General features: G+C 37.3%; 2 protein-coding genes across 3 annotated transcripts; both read right to left on the reverse strand.

The window, feature by feature from the left end:
- Nucleotides 1–3,876: 3,876 nt before the first annotated feature.
- LOC119683267 (probable ATP-dependent RNA helicase DDX43) lies at nt 3,877–7,175 on the reverse strand. 2 transcript variants are annotated; one of them, XM_038096908.1, is made up of 8 exons: nt 7,003–7,175; nt 6,023–6,489; nt 5,842–5,955; nt 5,258–5,763; nt 4,802–5,192; nt 4,596–4,736; nt 4,418–4,518; nt 3,877–4,363 (listed from the first exon to the last, which is right to left on the reverse strand). In XM_038096908.1, the coding sequence occupies exons 2-8, from the start codon at nt 6,470–6,472 to the stop codon at nt 4,081–4,083; spliced, it is 1,986 nt and encodes a 661-aa protein (XP_037952836.1). In that variant the 5' UTR covers nt 6,473–6,489; nt 7,003–7,175; the 3' UTR covers nt 3,877–4,080. The 2 variants fall into 2 exon arrangements, with proteins under 2 accessions (XP_037952836.1, XP_037952835.1); XM_038096907.1 differs by lacking the exon at nt 7,003–7,175 and having other exon boundaries at nt 6,023–6,523.
- Nucleotides 7,176–14,317: 7,142 nt separating this feature from the next.
- Nucleotides 14,318–17,607, reverse strand: LOC119682910 (probable ATP-dependent RNA helicase DDX43). The gene is made up of 8 exons (XM_038096453.1): nt 17,435–17,607; nt 16,464–16,930; nt 16,283–16,396; nt 15,699–16,204; nt 15,243–15,633; nt 15,037–15,177; nt 14,859–14,959; nt 14,318–14,804 (listed from the first exon to the last, which is right to left on the reverse strand). The coding sequence occupies exons 2-8, from the start codon at nt 16,911–16,913 to the stop codon at nt 14,522–14,524; spliced, it is 1,986 nt and encodes a 661-aa protein (XP_037952381.1). The 5' UTR covers nt 16,914–16,930; nt 17,435–17,607; the 3' UTR covers nt 14,318–14,521.
- Between the last annotated feature and the right edge of the window lie 220 nt (nt 17,608–17,827).

Raw genomic sequence — 17,827 nt, forward strand, 5'->3', positions numbered from 1 at the left:
CCTCGGAGATACGTTCTTCTTCCTCTGAGTCATATTCTAAGTCTTCATTGGGCTGGAATTCAAGTTCAAGGGTGTCTGTGAAGGTCACGGCTTTTTCTAAATCTGTATATACCAAGCCTGTTACTCTATGGATGGGTGGTATTACTGGTTTACGCTTTAGGCTGAAGTACTTATTTATGACCCAGAAGGCTGTTCCAAGACCCTTGAGAAATTCACCCTATTTCACGTTTTTAAATATATAAATCTTTTTCCTGATTTCACTTGAAGGACGGTTGGCCTCCCTTCTGCTCTCCGGGTCACCCGTTATTTGAGTAAATTTCCGGATTCTATTTTGATTTCTAATCATGTTTTTAATAGGCTGCGGTAAGTTAAAATAACTGTATGGTTTCCTATATTTGAGGGTGAAGCTATCAGAGGCATGCTTTAATAGATGGGCCAGGTTCTGTATACAGTTATCCAATTTTTCTGAGGTTTCTGGATGGTTTTTGATGCAGCTAACGTCTACCAAGTTCTTGAGCGCGTTCCAGTCGCTGGTAGATAACGTAGGGGTCATAGTGTTCATGGAACAGTTCATGGGAAGAATGAATAGAACCGGTTTATGATCAGAGTCTAGCTCATCTAAAACTTTCATATGCAGGGTATAATCTAGGTTGGACATGCCGAGGTCTATTATATGGCCTTGGCATGTCTATTATATGGCCTGCTTGGTTCCACAAACGGTCGGGTCTACGTCCCGGAGCCACTCGTCATCAACGACGACCAAGAATCGTTTAACATCCCCCAATAGGACTCTTCAAGTGATTGGAATTCTTGTAATGGCTGGTGTCACCTTAGACCTTGCTCCGGATTGGTCTCGCATCATGGTTGGAATTCAAATTTCATTGGCAATTGCTGCCAAACTCCGCCTATTATTCCACCACAAAACCACTCACACCTGCAACGTACTAGCGTAGTCTCCGTAATTAATTGTTCATCCCCTCTCAAAATTCTACAATTCAACTGTAATGGTCTAAGAAGGAAACTATTTGAAATTGCAGCATTCATGTCCTCCAACAACATTGCAGTAGCTGCACTGCAGGAGACTAAACTTTTGCCCAACTTCCCTCTCTTTCCCCCCTCAGGCTTTACACTTATTCGTAAAGGTCGACCTAGAGGCGCAGGAGGTGGCGTTGCTTTTCTGTTGCGGGATTCTACATATCATTTTGAGCTTTCTTTGCCCTCGTCTAATGACGAATACTTGGAGATTATAGGGTTAAAAATTTTCATTGGTAGGTCTTTAAGGTTCCTTGAACTAATCAATATCTATTTGATATCCAACTCTAGCTGCCCTCCGCAGCACACCCCAAATATTTCACATCTTCTAGATGAGGACTCGCGTTTTGTTCTGGGTGATTTGAATGCACACCATTCCCTCTTTTGGTGTTCTAAATGAGGACTCCTCCACTAGGGTAACGCCAACCTGTTCCAGCTCTCCTGATGTCAGTCTCGCAAGCCCTCGGCTTCTCGCTGCCTCGAATTGGAGTGTTGATATAGCTTTAAGCTCGGATCACACTCCCATCACAATTTCTATTCCATCGATCGAGGTCCTCACTGCGGCTGACAAGAAAACCTACAGGAATTTCAAAAAAGCGAATTGGGCCCTTTTCAAAGATATTTCAGAACGCGACTTCAGCAACAGTTCCCTGTCCTCTGATTTGAACAAGGCAGAGAAACAATTTCGCAGCATAATTATCAAAGCTGCCGCCACAGCCGTCCCAGCAGGTAGAATTAAAACCATTAGACCAGGTTTTCTTAGTGACGCTGTGCCTCTTGCTGAAGAACGCGGCAATCTTCGAAGATTGAACCCAACCAATCCACACATAAAAATCCTGAACAATAACATCCGTAAAATGGTGGACGATTATCGTCTTAGTAAATGGAAGGAACATTTAGATAATTGCGACCTCCAAAATGGTAAATTGTGGACTACCATTAAAGCACTTTCTAATCCTCCCTCTTTACTTCCTGGACTAAAGAGGAATTCTTGACTCTGCCCATAAATATCGGTGAAATCAGGATCCCTACCACCACCAAACCTAAAATCCTGGGTGTCGTACTCGACAGTATGCTGACTTTTTCTGCACATGCGTCTGCTATGTGTGACCGGCTGAAATCGCGTAATAATGTGTTAAAAGCTCTCGCAGATTGTTCATGGGGCAAAGATGAAGAAACCCTACTGAGTACATACAAAGCAATAGGACGTCCTATTGCGGCCTATGCAGCTCCAGTATGGACCCCACAACTCTGCGAGACGCAATGGACCAAAATCCAATCATGTCAAAACACGGCATTACGGGCTGCAACTGGCTGCCATAGCATGTCGCATGACGACCACCTTCATGCAGAATCAAAAATGCTTCTTGTAAAAGAGCACAATTATCTACTGTCCCAGCAATATCTTCTCGCGTGCCACACAGATGGTCATCCAAATGGCGTCATGACTAGTAGTGCCTTCCTTCCTAGATGCATTCGTCGATCTCTCCTTTCTTTTAATAATTCTATCGACACCTTTTGTAACGGAGCTAACATCAGTGAGGTCGAATATAAACGTGGACTTACGGCTCTCAACACACCGATGCAGTATCTTCTTCTAGACCTAGGTTGTCTGACAACAAGGTTTTTAATAGGTCTCCGCCTGAAATCTCCTCGGATGAACGCTCTCTTCCTCGTGCAACAAGAACTGTCCTTGCTCAATTGAGATTTCAATTGAGACTCACCCCATTGAAGTGGCCAAGTTTCTCCGGCTGGATCCAGGATGATGATTTATATATACCTCTTCCCTACTCTTCCTCCTCCTTCTCCTTCATTACCCAACTAACTTTTATCCTATTTCCCTACGCATGTAATCGTCTTGTGTTTCCTTTCATGTTTATCTGCTTACAGGTCCTGCGGGTTATAACACCAACAACGTACTTGGCTAATTAAATCAGGTGTCGATTTTTTGGTTACCGCGCCATACTGGCGTACGCGGAAACGAATACACGGACAAACTAGCCAGGAAAGGAGCAGCTACACCGATGTTGGTACTAGAACCTTCTTGTGTACTAGGAAATAATACGCTACTTTCTTTCATAAAAATAAAAGAGAACAGAAATAAAAAGGATAATTGGGACAATATACTAGGATTGAAACAATCCAAATCACTTATTGGTACCTATAACAATAAGTGATACCAGGATTGTATGAACCTATCAAAGGAAAAGCTTAGAATCATTACAGGCATTCTAACAGGGCACTGTAGAATGAAACACCACCTTACAATACTGGGGATACTTACGGATGCAAACTGTAGATTCTGTGAAGAGAATAAGGATAATTCAATATTTTTTATATATAATATTTTGTATAAACATATTAAATTATTTTAATAAAGTTTAGAAATACAATAAAAAATCAATCAATCGTAATTGTTATCACTCTTATCGATTAGTTTGGGTGACAAGTGCAGAAGCTAATTCACACAAAGGGCTAACAAGCTAAACCAGATTAAGGATCTATAGTAAGTTATTACTATATTATGTGTCGTTCACACACAATTATCTGTACAAAGGATTAATATCCATCTTAAAAATATTTCAAATAAAATATGTTACTTTTAAATAAAAATTGAAACCCTTATAAATGAAAAAGCAAGAACACAATATAATTATCATAGTTTTTCAAAAAGCGTTCCCACAGTTGTACTTCATTAAATTTATTAAACGAACAAAGTTTCATGTATAACAATATATACATACAGTATATATTTTTTATATAAAAAATTAACCTAAAATAGAGTTTTGTATTCAAATAGAAGTACTATTAATTTTTATTTAATTTTATTTCAAGTTTTTCATATTGTACAGTATTATTCGAATAACATTAGAAACAGTTTTTTAATTATTTTTAATTTTTAGCGATCAACGTTCATTTAAGTAAAACACTGATCGATTTGAATCAAACATTGCGGTTATTTAAGATGTAATGTGAAAAACAAAATGCAATGTTGTGGTCAAGTTACTAAGTTAACTGTTTCTAAGTTAATCTTAAAAATGAGTACCACTACGGTGTACTGTGTTTAAAAAAAGGATTAAAATGACTACCCATTTTAAAATCTTTACCACGTCTTTTTTTCATCTCGTCAAAGCGATTGGACATTCCGTATAGTTCTTTTGGAACTGCTTGGCCAGCTTCTTCCAAAATACGAATGAGATCCTTTGCAATAGCCCAATCCGAGCGTGTTATATAACTTATGGCAGTGCCGGTTCGCCCAGCGCGTCCAGTTCTACCAACACGATGAACATACTCCTCAATGTTACGCGGAAAATCAAAATTAATAACATGACTAAGAAAAAAAAATTTTTCACAACTTCGGTTTTTAATACTACTAAGCACTTACGTGATGTCTTCAATGTCTAAACCTCTTGAAGCAACGTCTGTTGCTATTAAAATTTGTATGTCACCTGAGGTTAGATCAGCCAGTGCTTGTTCTCGATCGGCCTAAAGAAAATTTGTTTGAGTTTATAAGAATCTTATGCACAGAGGCATTACTCTAATAAAACTAATGTATTATGTACCTGATCACGAGAACCATGTATACATTGTGTTAACAGGCCTTTCAGAGATAAATCACTAGACAAGTCGTCAGCACGAGCTCGTTTAGAACAGAAGATAATAACTTTATCGCTTGATTTAAGGTTTTCTAAAAATGCCAGGACCTGTAACAGGAACAAATACATTTTTCTTCAAAGTTTTCTTTATTTAACTTTTCAAATAATATTACCGTATTAAATTTGTCCGCATCATCCACGAGTTCTACATTTTGAGTCACAGAATGAGTGGCAGTTAAATCAAGTGAGCCAACCCATACCTGTATAGGATTGTTCATATAGGTTTCGGCCAATCTACTAACACATGGTGGCCAGGTGGCACTAGTCATGACGGTCTGCCTGTCAGGGCGTATGTCAAGTAGAACTTTTCGAATCTGTGGCTCGAAACCCATATCCAGCATACGGTCCGCTTCGTCTAATATTAAATATGTAACCGATGTAATATCTACAACTTTAGCTTGAACCAAATCATTAAGACGTCCAGGCGTACAAATTATGCATTCAGCTCCTTCTCTGAAATCTCTAATCTGGTCACGACGACTGCCACCACCATAAATACATACACTGAATAAGAATTTCATTATTGCTTATTTTTTTATTCATTTGTTTTAAATTATTTCTTAACTTACGCTTTTATTCCACGGAACGAGTACTTGTTAACTTCTTTTGCTATTTGCTGTGCTAATTCGCGTGTTGGAGCTAAAATTAATATATTTGGACCATTGCGTTTCGCACGTGGTGTAGTCTGTCCATCAGTATGAATCAAAGCAGGAAGCAGAAATGCTAAAGTTTTTCCAGTTCCTGTTTGGGCAATACCTATCATATCCTCGCCTCTCAATAATATAGGCCATGCTTGCTTTTGTATAGGAGATGGTTCCGTAAAGTTTTGTTTCTTCAACTCATCAAGTATATCAGGATAATCTTTGAAACAGTGGTCGAATTTGTATATTGGTTTCGGTATATCAAGACACATTTGATCTTCACTTGTTTTTAAACGTGAAACAATTATATTGTTGTTTACTAAACGCATTTCATTGACTTCTTCCTCTGTCATAACAGCGATTTCCTTGACTTCTTGATAAAAATTTTTTCTCAGCTTTGGAAGATGCGCCCACTGCAACTTACGATATTCTTCCTGTAATAAAAAATATTTCATATGGGCAAAACAAATAAATCGATATCTTCATTTGTGGATTGTTAATATTTTTCTTACAACTTTTCTATTTAGAGATTCCCAATCGATAGGCTGCAATACTTCCTTCTTTTCAGTACCACCAATACATACATTTTTTGTAGGTAGACTTAATCTATTTTCGCCATTTTCTCCCTAAATAAATTTTATTATGAGCTACTATATTATATCCATACGCTCGTTGTATGTACGTCATACTTACAGATTTCGGAGTTGCAACCTGAATATTGTCATTTCTGGAAGAAGCACTAAAACGAGGCACGAATGATTTTTTTTTAAATTCAACTTTGGGATTGTGAGAAACTTCGTGATTTTGAGATGAAACATTTTTATTTTTATTTTTATTTTTATATTTCTGATCAGAGTGTTTTATAATTTCCAAAATGTATTTAACGGCATCGTCAACATTTTTTCTATTACGACCTTTCACAGTTACTATATGGTTGTCACTATTTATATGTACATTGACGTTGAACTTTGTTTTAATGCTTTTTATGTTGGAGCCGTTTAGGCCAATTATGGCACCAATGTAAGCTGGGTCAGTAGGAAATTTTTCTATAATCTCATTCAAATTGGACATGTTTGCACTTAAAACTCCATACACATTCCTTTCAGGTGGATCATCATCCCACATTATTTCCAAATCATCCATTTTGATGTCAGCAAAACCTACAAAAAAGAATACCTTATATATTATATTCATTTTTACACAAAACCAACTAAATTTCAAACATTCAAATTGAACCAATTTTCACGAAATCACGAATTCACGAATTCACGAATTTACGAATTCTCAATCATATCAAATGAAACGGTTTTTGAAATTAACTATTAAAAGTAGAAATATGTGTTCTTATAAGGATTATTGAGAGATAAAGCAATGCCAGTTTTTTGTTTTTGATTTGTATGTTGAAAATCATGCTGTCACTTTCTTAAGTCTCATCACGCAGTGGCTCTATTGTTTCTTGTGACTTTTACTGAAATTCATTCCTATATAAAATGGTAATATGTGAAATGCAGATTTTATTTTTTGCAAATAGGGCCACATAACCTTAAAAACACCATTGCTCAAACAAACAAGTATTTTTAGAAAATTTCATTATTAATTGAAAATATTTAATTGAAAAAAGTTGCACATATATTCGATTTGAAGTCCCGCATTTTATGAAGCAAAATACATACCAGTAATAAAACTAAAACCGAAACTTAATCGAAAAAACACAAGCCAAAAAACGATTCGACCACCGACGCGTCTCTTGAAAAAGTAATAAATGTAGAAGAAAACTTGTTCCGTTCCCGTTCTTTCAAAATTAATATAAGTATATTTGGCAGCCCATACACAGATTTGCTTGAGATTGATGTAACTATATTAATTTGGTTTATGCTTTATGTGCACAAACCAATTTCACAAAGGAATATTCATTTGAAATGATTACACAATCCGATTGGCACATTATTTAATAATGTAAAAAATCCACATACAATTTTAATACTACATGTGTTCAATAATAAAAGTTTTATCAATGTTCTGGCAATTTCGTATGACTCATTGCTGACGTTTCTTATTAATGAACCGGTCAGCATTCTGATAAGAGCGTCTCTTTATATAATTATACACCTATACCTCGGTTAACAGCCATTTCGTGCAACAGTAGACTCGATTAACGATCTAGCCGTATTTCTGACAGTGTTTCGCTTAACAGTGAAGAAACCGATAAATATGCCTTTTATAATGCAAGCAATGGCTGGTTTAATGATCGATATGCCAAAAAGTTTTCTGGAAGAAGTACAACATTATAAATTATTCTATTGTAAACACAGACAACAGTGCATTCACACAGTCTCGTTTAGCCGGTTTTGCACATTATAATCACTAATGAGTATGATATACCATACAAAGAGCTTTCATTAAAAAGGAGCTCATTTACTACAAATCAGCACATTTAAGACCAAAAATGTCGAACGCAACCCTTAAAACTAATGGTTGATTTGCTTGTTTGTTTATTCAAAATCACGAAAGAACAGCAGTGAGTTAGAGTTTCGGGAGAGGCGCCATCCAACTAAAAGTATTTCCAGGGCCCATCATGAAATGAAGCATCGTTGCTGCCGCCATGCTCATCTCCACGTCCATCGGCAGATCCAATATGATCTTCACATACATCGCTATATCCAATATCTATGTCGGATGACTGTGAAACACCTGCAAAAGAAAGAAATAAAGATAATATAAATGAAACTCTTTTGCAACACTTTCAGAATCTGATAGATGTGGAGAACCGTCACATCGCACTGCAAAAATGCACAGACGCAAGGTTTTTGAATTTAATGGAAGCAAAAAATGTTGCTTTGTCGGCTATCGCATCATCAAAGGAAAGAGGCTTTCCATATATCCGGCTCACTGGAGACAATGACTCAAGCAATGACTATGCATATTTGTTGCGGTCAACTGTTATTATATATTATAATTTCTATTACCATAATATGTTGAAGCCAGTTGAGTCAGTGCACTTAAGCACTTTTACTCTCTATTAACTGCGAGGTTTCTGCAAAACCCCTCTCTACGCCCTAACTGGATTATTGTATATCTCTTCATCAAACTAAGCAATAATTTACCTAAGATCTGCATACCTCTTCGAGGAGCCCGTAACCATTCTAAGATTCGATAACGCGGTGTTAGTAAGTCTATCAGTTTTCGTAAATAATTTCAGGTCCATATCCTTCATATATTTTTTGATCGGATCAATCTTAATCTTGATCAATCTTATCACTTCATCAGACTTACCAATAATTACGCTTAGATCTGCATACCTCTTCGAGGAGCCCGTAACCATTCTAAGATTCGATAACGCGGTGTTAGTAAGTCTGTCAGTTTTCGTAAATAATTTCAGGGCTCTATCCTTTATGTATTCTTTGATCGGATCAATCTTGACGTCAACATGCTCTTGAAATGTTTTGCTTGTGTTGAGAACACATTTATCCAGGTATAGCATATACGTGTCGTCAGCGTATAACACCAAAATCGATGGACCTAACATTGGGATATTAGATGTATAAATGTTGTAGAGAGTGGGAAAAGTGGAGATCTCTGAGGAACCCCTGTTTCTATAATTCTGATTGACGAGAGATCGCTGTTGATTTTCGTGCGAAAGGATCTCTCACGTAAGAAGCTGCCGATGATTTTAGTTGGCCTGCCTGGAACACCTAGATCAGACATTTTTACTATCAGGCCATCATGCCAGACCTTGTCAAAAGCTTTATAAATATCAAAAATGATCTTTCCAGTCGACTTTCTTCCACTAATGGCTGTTTGAATCATTTCGGCCGTTCTAGCTAGTTGAAGTGCCGTGGACAGGTCATTATTATCCGGTTTAGGGAAGACAATGACTGTGGCCAGCTTCCAGGTCTTAGGAAATTCATCTAGCCTGAGCATACAATTAATAATGTTAGTGATAAGCTGGATTGCGTTCTCTGGCAGGTTACGTAGGCATCTGTTGTTAATTATATCATGGCCAGGTGCCGACCTAATCTTCAATCTCGCTATAATTTGGGAGATTTCTTCGTTACTGCATACTGCAGTGCCATCATCTGGCTCCTGATCCAAAATATTATTTGCCTCCTCGGAGATACGTTCTTCTTCCTCTGAGTCATATTCTAAGTCTTCATTGGGCTGGAATTCAAGTTCAAGGGTGTCTGTGAAGGTCACGGCTTTTTCTAAATCTGTATATACCAAGCCTGTTACTCTATGGATGGGTGGTATTACTGGTTTACGCTTTAGGCTGAAGTACTTATTTATGACCCAGAAGGCTGTTCCAAGACCCTTGAGAAATTCACCCTATTTCACGTTTTTAAATATATAAATCTTTTTCCTGATTTCACTTGAAGGACGGTTGGCCTCCCTTCTGCTCTCCGGGTCACCCGTTATTTGAGTAAATTTCCGGATTCTATTTTGATTTCTAATCATGTTTTTAATAGGCTGCGGTAAGTTAAAATAACTGTATGGTTTCCTATATTTGAGGGTGGAGCTATCAGAGGCATGCTTTAATAGATGGGCCAGGTTCTGTATACAGTTATCCAATTTTTCTGAGGTTTCTGGATGGTTTTTGATGCAGCTAACGTCTACCAAGTTCTTGAGCGCGTTCCAGTCGCTGGTAGATAACGTAGGGGTCATAGTGTTCATGGAACAGTTCATGGGAAGAATGAATAGAACCGGTTTATGATCAGAGTCTAGCTCATCTAAAACTTTCATATGCAGGGTATAATCTAGGTTGGACATGCCGAGGTCTATTATATGGCCTTGGCATGTCTATTATATGGCCTGCTTGGTTCCACAAACGGTCGGGTCTACGTCCCGGAGCCACTCGTCATCAACGACGACCAAGAATCGTTTAACATCCCCCAATAGGACTCTTCAAGTGATTGGAATTCTTGTAATGGCTGGTGTCACCTTAGACCTTGCTCCGGATTGGTCTCGCATCATGGTTGGAATTCAAATTTCATTGGCAATTGCTGCCAAACTCCGCCTATTATTCCACCACAAAACCACTCACACCTGCAACGTACTAGCGTAGTCTCCGTAATTAATTGTTCATCCCCTCTCAAAATTCTACAATTCAACTGTAATGGTCTAAGAAGGAAACTATTTGAAATTGCAGCATTCATGTCCTCCAACAACATTGCAGTAGCTGCACTGCAGGAGACTAAACTTTTGCCCAACTTCCCTCTCTTTCCCCCCTCAGGCTTTACACTTATTCGTAAAGGTCGACCTAGAGGCGCAGGAGGTGGCGTTGCTTTTCTGTTGCGGGATTCTACATATCATTTTGAGCTTTCTTTGCCCTCGTCTAATGACGAATACTTGGAGATTATAGGGTTAAAAATTTTCATTGGTAGGTCTTTAAGGTTCCTTGAACTAATCAATATCTATTTGATATCCAACTCTAGCTGCCCTCCGCAGCACACCCCAAATATTTCACATCTTCTAGATGAGGACTCGCGTTTTGTTCTGGGTGATTTGAATGCACACCATTCCCTCTTTTGGTGTTCTAAATGAGGACTCCTCCACTAGGGTAACGCCAACCTGTTCCAGCTCTCCTGATGTCAGTCTCGCAAGCCCTCGGCTTCTCGCTGCCTCGAATTGGAGTGTTGATATAGCTTTAAGCTCGGATCACACTCCCATCACAATTTCTATTCCATCGATCGAGGTCCTCACTGCGGCTGACAAGAAAACCTACAGGAATTTCAAAAAAGCGAATTGGGCCCTTTTCAAAGATATTTCAGAACGCGACTTCAGCAACAGTTCCCTGTCCTCTGATTTGAACAAGGCAGAGAAACAATTTCGCAGCATAATTATCAAAGCTGCCGCCACAGCCGTCCCAGCAGGTAGAATTAAAACCATTAGACCAGGTTTTCCTAGTGACGCTGTGCCTCTTGCTGAAGAACGCGGCAATCTTCGAAGATTGAACCCAACCAATCCACACATAAAAATCCTGAACAATAACATCCGTAAAATGGTGGACGATTATCGTCTTAGTAAATGGAAGGAACATTTAGATAATTGCGACCTCCAAAATGGTAAATTGTGGACTACCATTAAAGCACTTTCTAATCCTTCCCGTTCCAACAACAAGGCGATAACATTTAATGAGATCACTTTCCCTGATCCCAAGCATTGCGCCTGACAATTTTGTCGTCTTTTCGTGCCTAATGCTTCTGTTTGTCTTGTTTCACACAGACAGAAACGCGCTTTTCGGAAGCCACATTCCGACAACACCACGCTGTTCTCCTTAGATGATGTACTTAATACGATCAGACATGCCAAAGCCTCGAAAGCTCTTAGTCCTGATGGCATTTCCATGCTCATGCTCAAGAATCTCGGGACCTTTGGTATTTCAGTTCTGACGCATATTTTGAACTCTTCCATTAGTTCACACATCATCCCTAACATTTGGAAGACTTGTAGAATAATTTCATTGTTGAAACCAGGTAAACTGGCAGGCTTCGGTGAATCCTATAGACCGACGTCCTTGCTATCTCCAGTAGCCAAAGTTCTGGAGTCTTTAGTACTCAAGCAAATATCTACTCATATTCATCTACCACCTCATCAACATGGTTTTCGTAAACGTCACAGTAGCACCTCAGCGCTTTGTGATATTACATCTCAAATTGCAAATGGTTTAAATCAAAATCGCCCGTGTGACAGCACAGTGCTTGTTGCCCTTGATCTCGCAAAAGCATTTGACACAGTCTCCAATAGGACACTGTTAGATGACTTGGCCGAAGCATCTATCCCTGACTCTACCAAGCGATGGCTCTGTAACTATCTTATAGGCAGATCATACTTTGTTGACTTTAAAGATATGTCAAAAGCTTGGAAATTGAAACAAGGTGTACCCCAGGGCAGTATACTTTCACCGATCCTCTTCAATTTATACATGTCCAAACTCCGGGACCCCTCAGAGGGAGTCAGAGTCATTTCCTATGCAGACGACTGCACAATTCTAGCTACGGGCCAGGACCCTTCTGTACTGTGCAACAGGTTGAATGCATATCTACCATCCTTGGCATAATTTCTGGCTGATAGAAATCTTCAACTATCACCAAATAAATCTTCTGCCACCCTCTTTACTTCCTGGACTAAAGAGGAATTCTTGACTCTGCCCATAAATATCGGTGAAATCAGGATCCCTACCACCACCAAACCTAAAATCCTGAGTGTCGTACTCGACAGTATGCTGACTTTTTCTGCACATGCGTCTGCTATGTGTGACCGGCTGAAATCGCGTAATAATGTGTTAAAAGCTCTCGCAGGTTGTTCATGGGGCAAAAATAAAGAAACCCTACTGAGTACATACAAAGCAATAGGACGTCCTATTGCGGCCTATGCAGCTCCAGTATGGACCCCACAACTGTGCGAGACGCAATGGACCAAAATCCAATCATGTCAAAACACGGCATTACGGGCTGCAACTGGCTGCCATAGCATGTCGCATGACGACCACCTTCATGCAGAATCAAAAATGCTTCTTGTAAAAGAGCACAATTATCTACTGTCCAAGCAATATCTTCTCGCGTGCCACACAGATGGTCACCCCAATGGCGTCATAACTAGTAGTGCTTTCCCTCCTAGATGCATTCGTCGATCTCTCCTTTCTTTTAATAATTCTATCGACACCTTTTGTAACGGAGCTAACATCAGTGAGGTCGAATATAAACGTGGACTTACGGCTCTCAACACACCGATGCAGTATCTTCTTCTAGACCTAGGTTGTCTGACAACAAGGTTTTTAATAGGTCTCCGCCTGAAATCTCCTCGGATGAACGCTCTCTTCCTCGTGCAACAAGAACTGTCCTTGCTCAATTGAGATTTCAATTGAGACTCACCCCATTGAAGTGGCCAAGTTTCTCCGGCTGGATCCAGGATGATGATTTATATATACCTCTTCCCTACTCTTCCTCCTCCTTCTCCTTCATTACCCAACTAACTTTTATCCTATTTCCCTACGCATGTAATCGTCTTGTGTTTCCTTTCATGTTTATCTGCTTACAGGTCCTGCGGGTTATAACACCAACAACGTACTTGGCTAATTAAATCAGGTGTCGATTTTTTGGTTACCGCGCCATACTGGCGTACGCGGAAACGAATACACGGACAAACTAGCCAGGAAAGGAGCAGCTACACCGATGTTGGTACTAGAACCTTCTTGTGTACTAGGAAATAATACGCTACTTTCTTTCATAAAAATAAAAGAGAACAGAAATAAAAAGGATAATTGGGACAATATACTAGGATTGAAACAATCCAAATCACTTATTGGTACCTATAACAATAAGTGATACCAGGATTGTATGAACCTATCAAAGGAAAAGCTTAGAATCATTACAGGCATTCTAACAGGGCACTGTAGAATGAAACACCACCTTACAATACTGGGGATACTTACGGATGCAAACTGTAGATTCTGTGAAGAGAATAAGGATAATTCAATATTTTTTATATATAATATTTTGTATAAACATATTAAATTATTTTAATAAAGTTTAGAAATACAATAAAAAATCAATCAATCGTAATTGTTATCACTCTTATCGATTAGTTTGGGTGACAAGTGCAGAAGCTAATTCACACAAAGGGCTAACAAGCTAAACCAGATTAAGGATCTATAGTAAGTTATTACTATATTATGTGTCGTTCACACACAATTATCTGTACAAAGGATTAATATCCATCTTAAAAATATTTCAAATAAAATATGTTACTTTTAAATAAAAATTGAAACCCTTATAAATGAAAAAGCAAGAACACAATATAATTATCATAGTTTTTCAAAAAGCGTTCCCACAGTTGTACTTCATTAAATTTATTAAACGAACAAAGTTTCATGTATAACAATATATACATACAGTATATATTTTTTATATAAAAAATTAACCTAAAATAGAGTTTTGTATTCAAATAGAAGTACTATTAATTTTTATTTAATTTTATTTCAAGTTTTTCATATTGTACAGTATTATTCGAATAACATTAGAAACAGTTTTTTAATTATTTTTAATTTTTAGCGATCAACGTTCATTTAAGTAAAACACTGATCGATTTGAATCAAACATTGCGGTTATTTAAGATGTAATGTGAAAAACAAAATGCAATGTTGTGGTCAAGTTACTAAGTTAACTGTTTCTAAGTTAATCTTAAAAATGAGTACCACTACGGTGTACTGTGTTTAAAAAAAGGATTAAAATGACTACCCATTTTAAAATCTTTACCACGTCTTTTTTTCATCTCGTCAAAGCGATTGGACATTCCGTATAGTTCTTTTGGAACTGCTTGGCCAGCTTCTTCCAAAATACGAATGAGATCCTTTGCAATAGCCCAATCCGAGCGTGTTATATAACTTATGGCAGTGCCGGTTCGCCCAGCGCGTCCAGTTCTACCAACACGATGAACATACTCCTCAATGTTACGCGGAAAATCAAAATTAATAACATGACTAAGAAAAAAAAATTTTTCACAACTTCGGTTTTTAATACTACTAAGCACTTACGTGATGTCTTCAATGTCTAAACCTCTTGAAGCAACGTCTGTTGCTATTAAAATTTGTATGTCACCTGAGGTTAGATCAGCCAGTGCTTGTTCTCGATCGGCCTAAAGAAAATTTGTTTGAGTTTATAAGAATCTTATGCACAGAGGCATTACTCTAATAAAACTAATGTATTATGTACCTGATCACGAGAACCATGTATACATTGTGTTAACAGGCCTTTCAGAGATAAATCACTAGACAAGTCGTCAGCACGAGCTCGTTTAGAACAGAAGATAATAACTTTATCGCTTGATTTAAGGTTTTCTAAAAATGCCAGGACCTGTAACAGGAACAAATACATTTTTCTTCAAAGTTTTCTTTATTTAACTTTTCAAATAATATTACCGTATTAAATTTGTCCGCATCATCCACGAGTTCTACATTTTGAGTCACAGAATGAGTGGCAGTTAAATCAAGTGAGCCAACCCATACCTGAATAGGATTGTTCATATAGGTTTCGGCCAATCTACTAACACATGGTGGCCAGGTGGCACTAGTCATGACGGTCTGCCTGTCAGGGCGTATGTCAAGTAGAACTTTTCGAATCTGTGGCTCGAAACCCATATCCAGCATACGGTCCGCTTCGTCTAATATTAAATATGTAACCGATGTAATATCTACAACTTTAGCTTGAACCAAATCATTAAGACGTCCAGGCGTACAAATTATGCATTCAGCTCCTTCTCTGAAATCTCTAATCTGGTCACGACGACTGCCACCACCATAAATACATACACTGAATAAGAATTTCATTATTGCTTATTTTTTTATTCATTTGTTTTAAATTATTTCTTAACTTACGCTTTTATTCCACGGAACGAGTACTTGTTAACTTCTTTTGCTATTTGCTGTGCTAATTCGCGTGTTGGAGCTAAAATTAATATATTTGGACCATTGCGTTTCGCACGTGGTGTAGTCTGTCCATCAGTATGAATCAAAGCAGGAAGCAGAAATGCTAAAGTTTTTCCAGTTCCTGTTTGGGCAATACCTATCATATCCTCGCCTCTCAATAATATAGGCCATGCTTGCTTTTGTATAGGAGATGGTTCCGTAAAGTTTTGTTTCTTCAACTCATCAAGTATATCAGGATAATCTTTGAAACAGTGGTCGAATTTGTATATTGGTTTCGGTATATCAAGACACATTTGATCTTCACTTGTTTTTAAACGTGAAACAATTATATTGTTGTTTACTAAACGCATTTCATTGACTTCTTCCTCTGTCATAACAGCGATTTCCTTGACTTCTTGATAAAAATTTTTTCTCAGCTTTGGAAGATGCGCCCACTGCAACTTACGATATTCTTCCTGTAATAAAAAATATTTCATATGGGCAAAACAAATAAATCGATATCTTCATTTGTGGATTGTTAATATTTTTCTTACAACTTTTCTATTTAGAGATTCCCAATCGATAGGCTGCAATACTTCCTTCTTTTCAGTACCACCAATACATACATTTTTTGTAGGTAGACTTAATCTATTTTCGCCATTTTCTCCCTAAATAAATTTTATTATGAGCTACTATATTATATCCATACGCTCGTTGTATGTACGTCATACTTACAGATTTCGGAGTTGCAACCTGAATATTGTCATTTCTGGAAGAAGCACTAAAACGAGGCACGAATGATTTTTTTTTAAATTCAACTTTGGGATTGTGAGAAACTTCGTGATTTTGAGATGAAACATTTTTATTTTTATTTTTATTTTTATATTTCTGATCAGAGTGTTTTATAATTTCCAAAATGTATTTAACGGCATCGTCAACATTTTTTCTATTACGACCTTTCACAGTTACTATATGGTTGTCACTATTTATATGTACATTGACGTTGAACTTTGTTTTAATGCTTTTTATGTTGGAGCCGTTTAGGCCAATTATGGCACCAATGTAAGCTGGGTCAGTAGGAAATTTTTCTATAATCTCATTCAAATTGGACATGTTTGCACTTAAAACTCCATACACATTCCTTTCAGGTGGATCATCATCCCACATTATTTCCAAATCATCCATTTTGATGTCAGCAAAACCTACAAAAAAGAATACCTTATTATTATATTCATTTTTACACAAAACCAACTAAATTTCAAACATTCAAATTGAACCAATTTTAACGAAATCACGAATTCATGAATTTACGAATTCTCAATCATATCAAATGAAACGTTATTTGAAATTAACTATTAAAAGTAGAAATATGTGTTCTTATAAGGATTATTGAGAGATAAAGCAATGCCAGTTTTTTGTTTTTGATTTGTATGTTGAAAATCATGCTGTCACTTTCTTAAGTCTCATCACGCAGTGGCTCTATTGTTTCTTGTGACTTTTACTGAAATTCATTCCTATATAAAATGGTAATATGTGAAAAGCAGATTTTATTTTTTGCAAATAGGGCCACATAACCTTAAAAACACCATTGCTCAAACAAACAAGTATTTTTAGAAAATTTCATTATTAATTGAAAATATTTAATTGAAAAAAGTTGCACATATATTCGATTTGAAGTCCCGCATTTTATGAAGCAAAATACATACCAGTAATAAAACTAAAACCGAAACTTAATCGAAAAAACACAAGCCAAAAAACGATTCGACCACCGACGCGTCTCTTGAAAAAGTAATAAATGTAGAAGAAAACTTGTTCCGTTCCCGTTCTTTCAAAATTAATATAAGTATATTTGGCAGCCCATACACAGATTTGCTTGAGATTGATGTAACTATATTAATTTGGTTTATGCTTTATGTGCACAAACCAATTTCACAAAGGAATATTCATTTGAAATGATTACACAATCCGATTGGCACATTATTTAATAATGTAAAAAATCCACATACAATTTTAATACTACATGTGTTCAATAATAAAAATTTTATCAATGTTCTGGCAATTTCGTATGACTCATTGCTGACGTTTCTTATTAATGAACC

The sequence above is a fragment of the Teleopsis dalmanni genome, chromosome 2 (genome assembly GCF_002237135.1).
Source record: "Teleopsis dalmanni isolate 2A chromosome 2, ASM223713v2, whole genome shotgun sequence".
NCBI lineage: Eukaryota > Metazoa > Arthropoda > Insecta > Diptera > Diopsidae > Teleopsis > Teleopsis dalmanni.

Coding starts and splice junctions, on each gene's coding strand:
- LOC119683267 (XM_038096907.1), bottom strand. CDS start 6,523: ATGAATATAATATATAAGGTATTCTTTTTTGTAGGTTTTGCTGACATC. Junction 5,193..5,257: donor TCGTTCCGTGGAATAAAAGC/GTAAGTTAAGAA, acceptor ATTCTTATTCAG/TGTATGTATTTATGGTGGTG. Junction 4,737..4,801: donor ATGCGGACAAATTTAATACG/GTAATATTATTT, acceptor TTCCTGTTACAG/GTCCTGGCATTTTTAGAAAA.
- LOC119682910 (XM_038096453.1), bottom strand. CDS start 16,913: ATGGATGATTTGGAAATAATGTGGGATGATGATCCACCTGAAAGGAAT. Junction 16,205..16,282: donor AATCTCTAAATAGAAAAGTT/GTAAGAAAAATA, acceptor TTTTTATTACAG/GAAGAATATCGTAAGTTGCA. Junction 14,960..15,036: donor TACATGGTTCTCGTGATCAG/GTACATAATACA, acceptor AATTTTCTTTAG/GCCGATCGAGAACAAGCACT.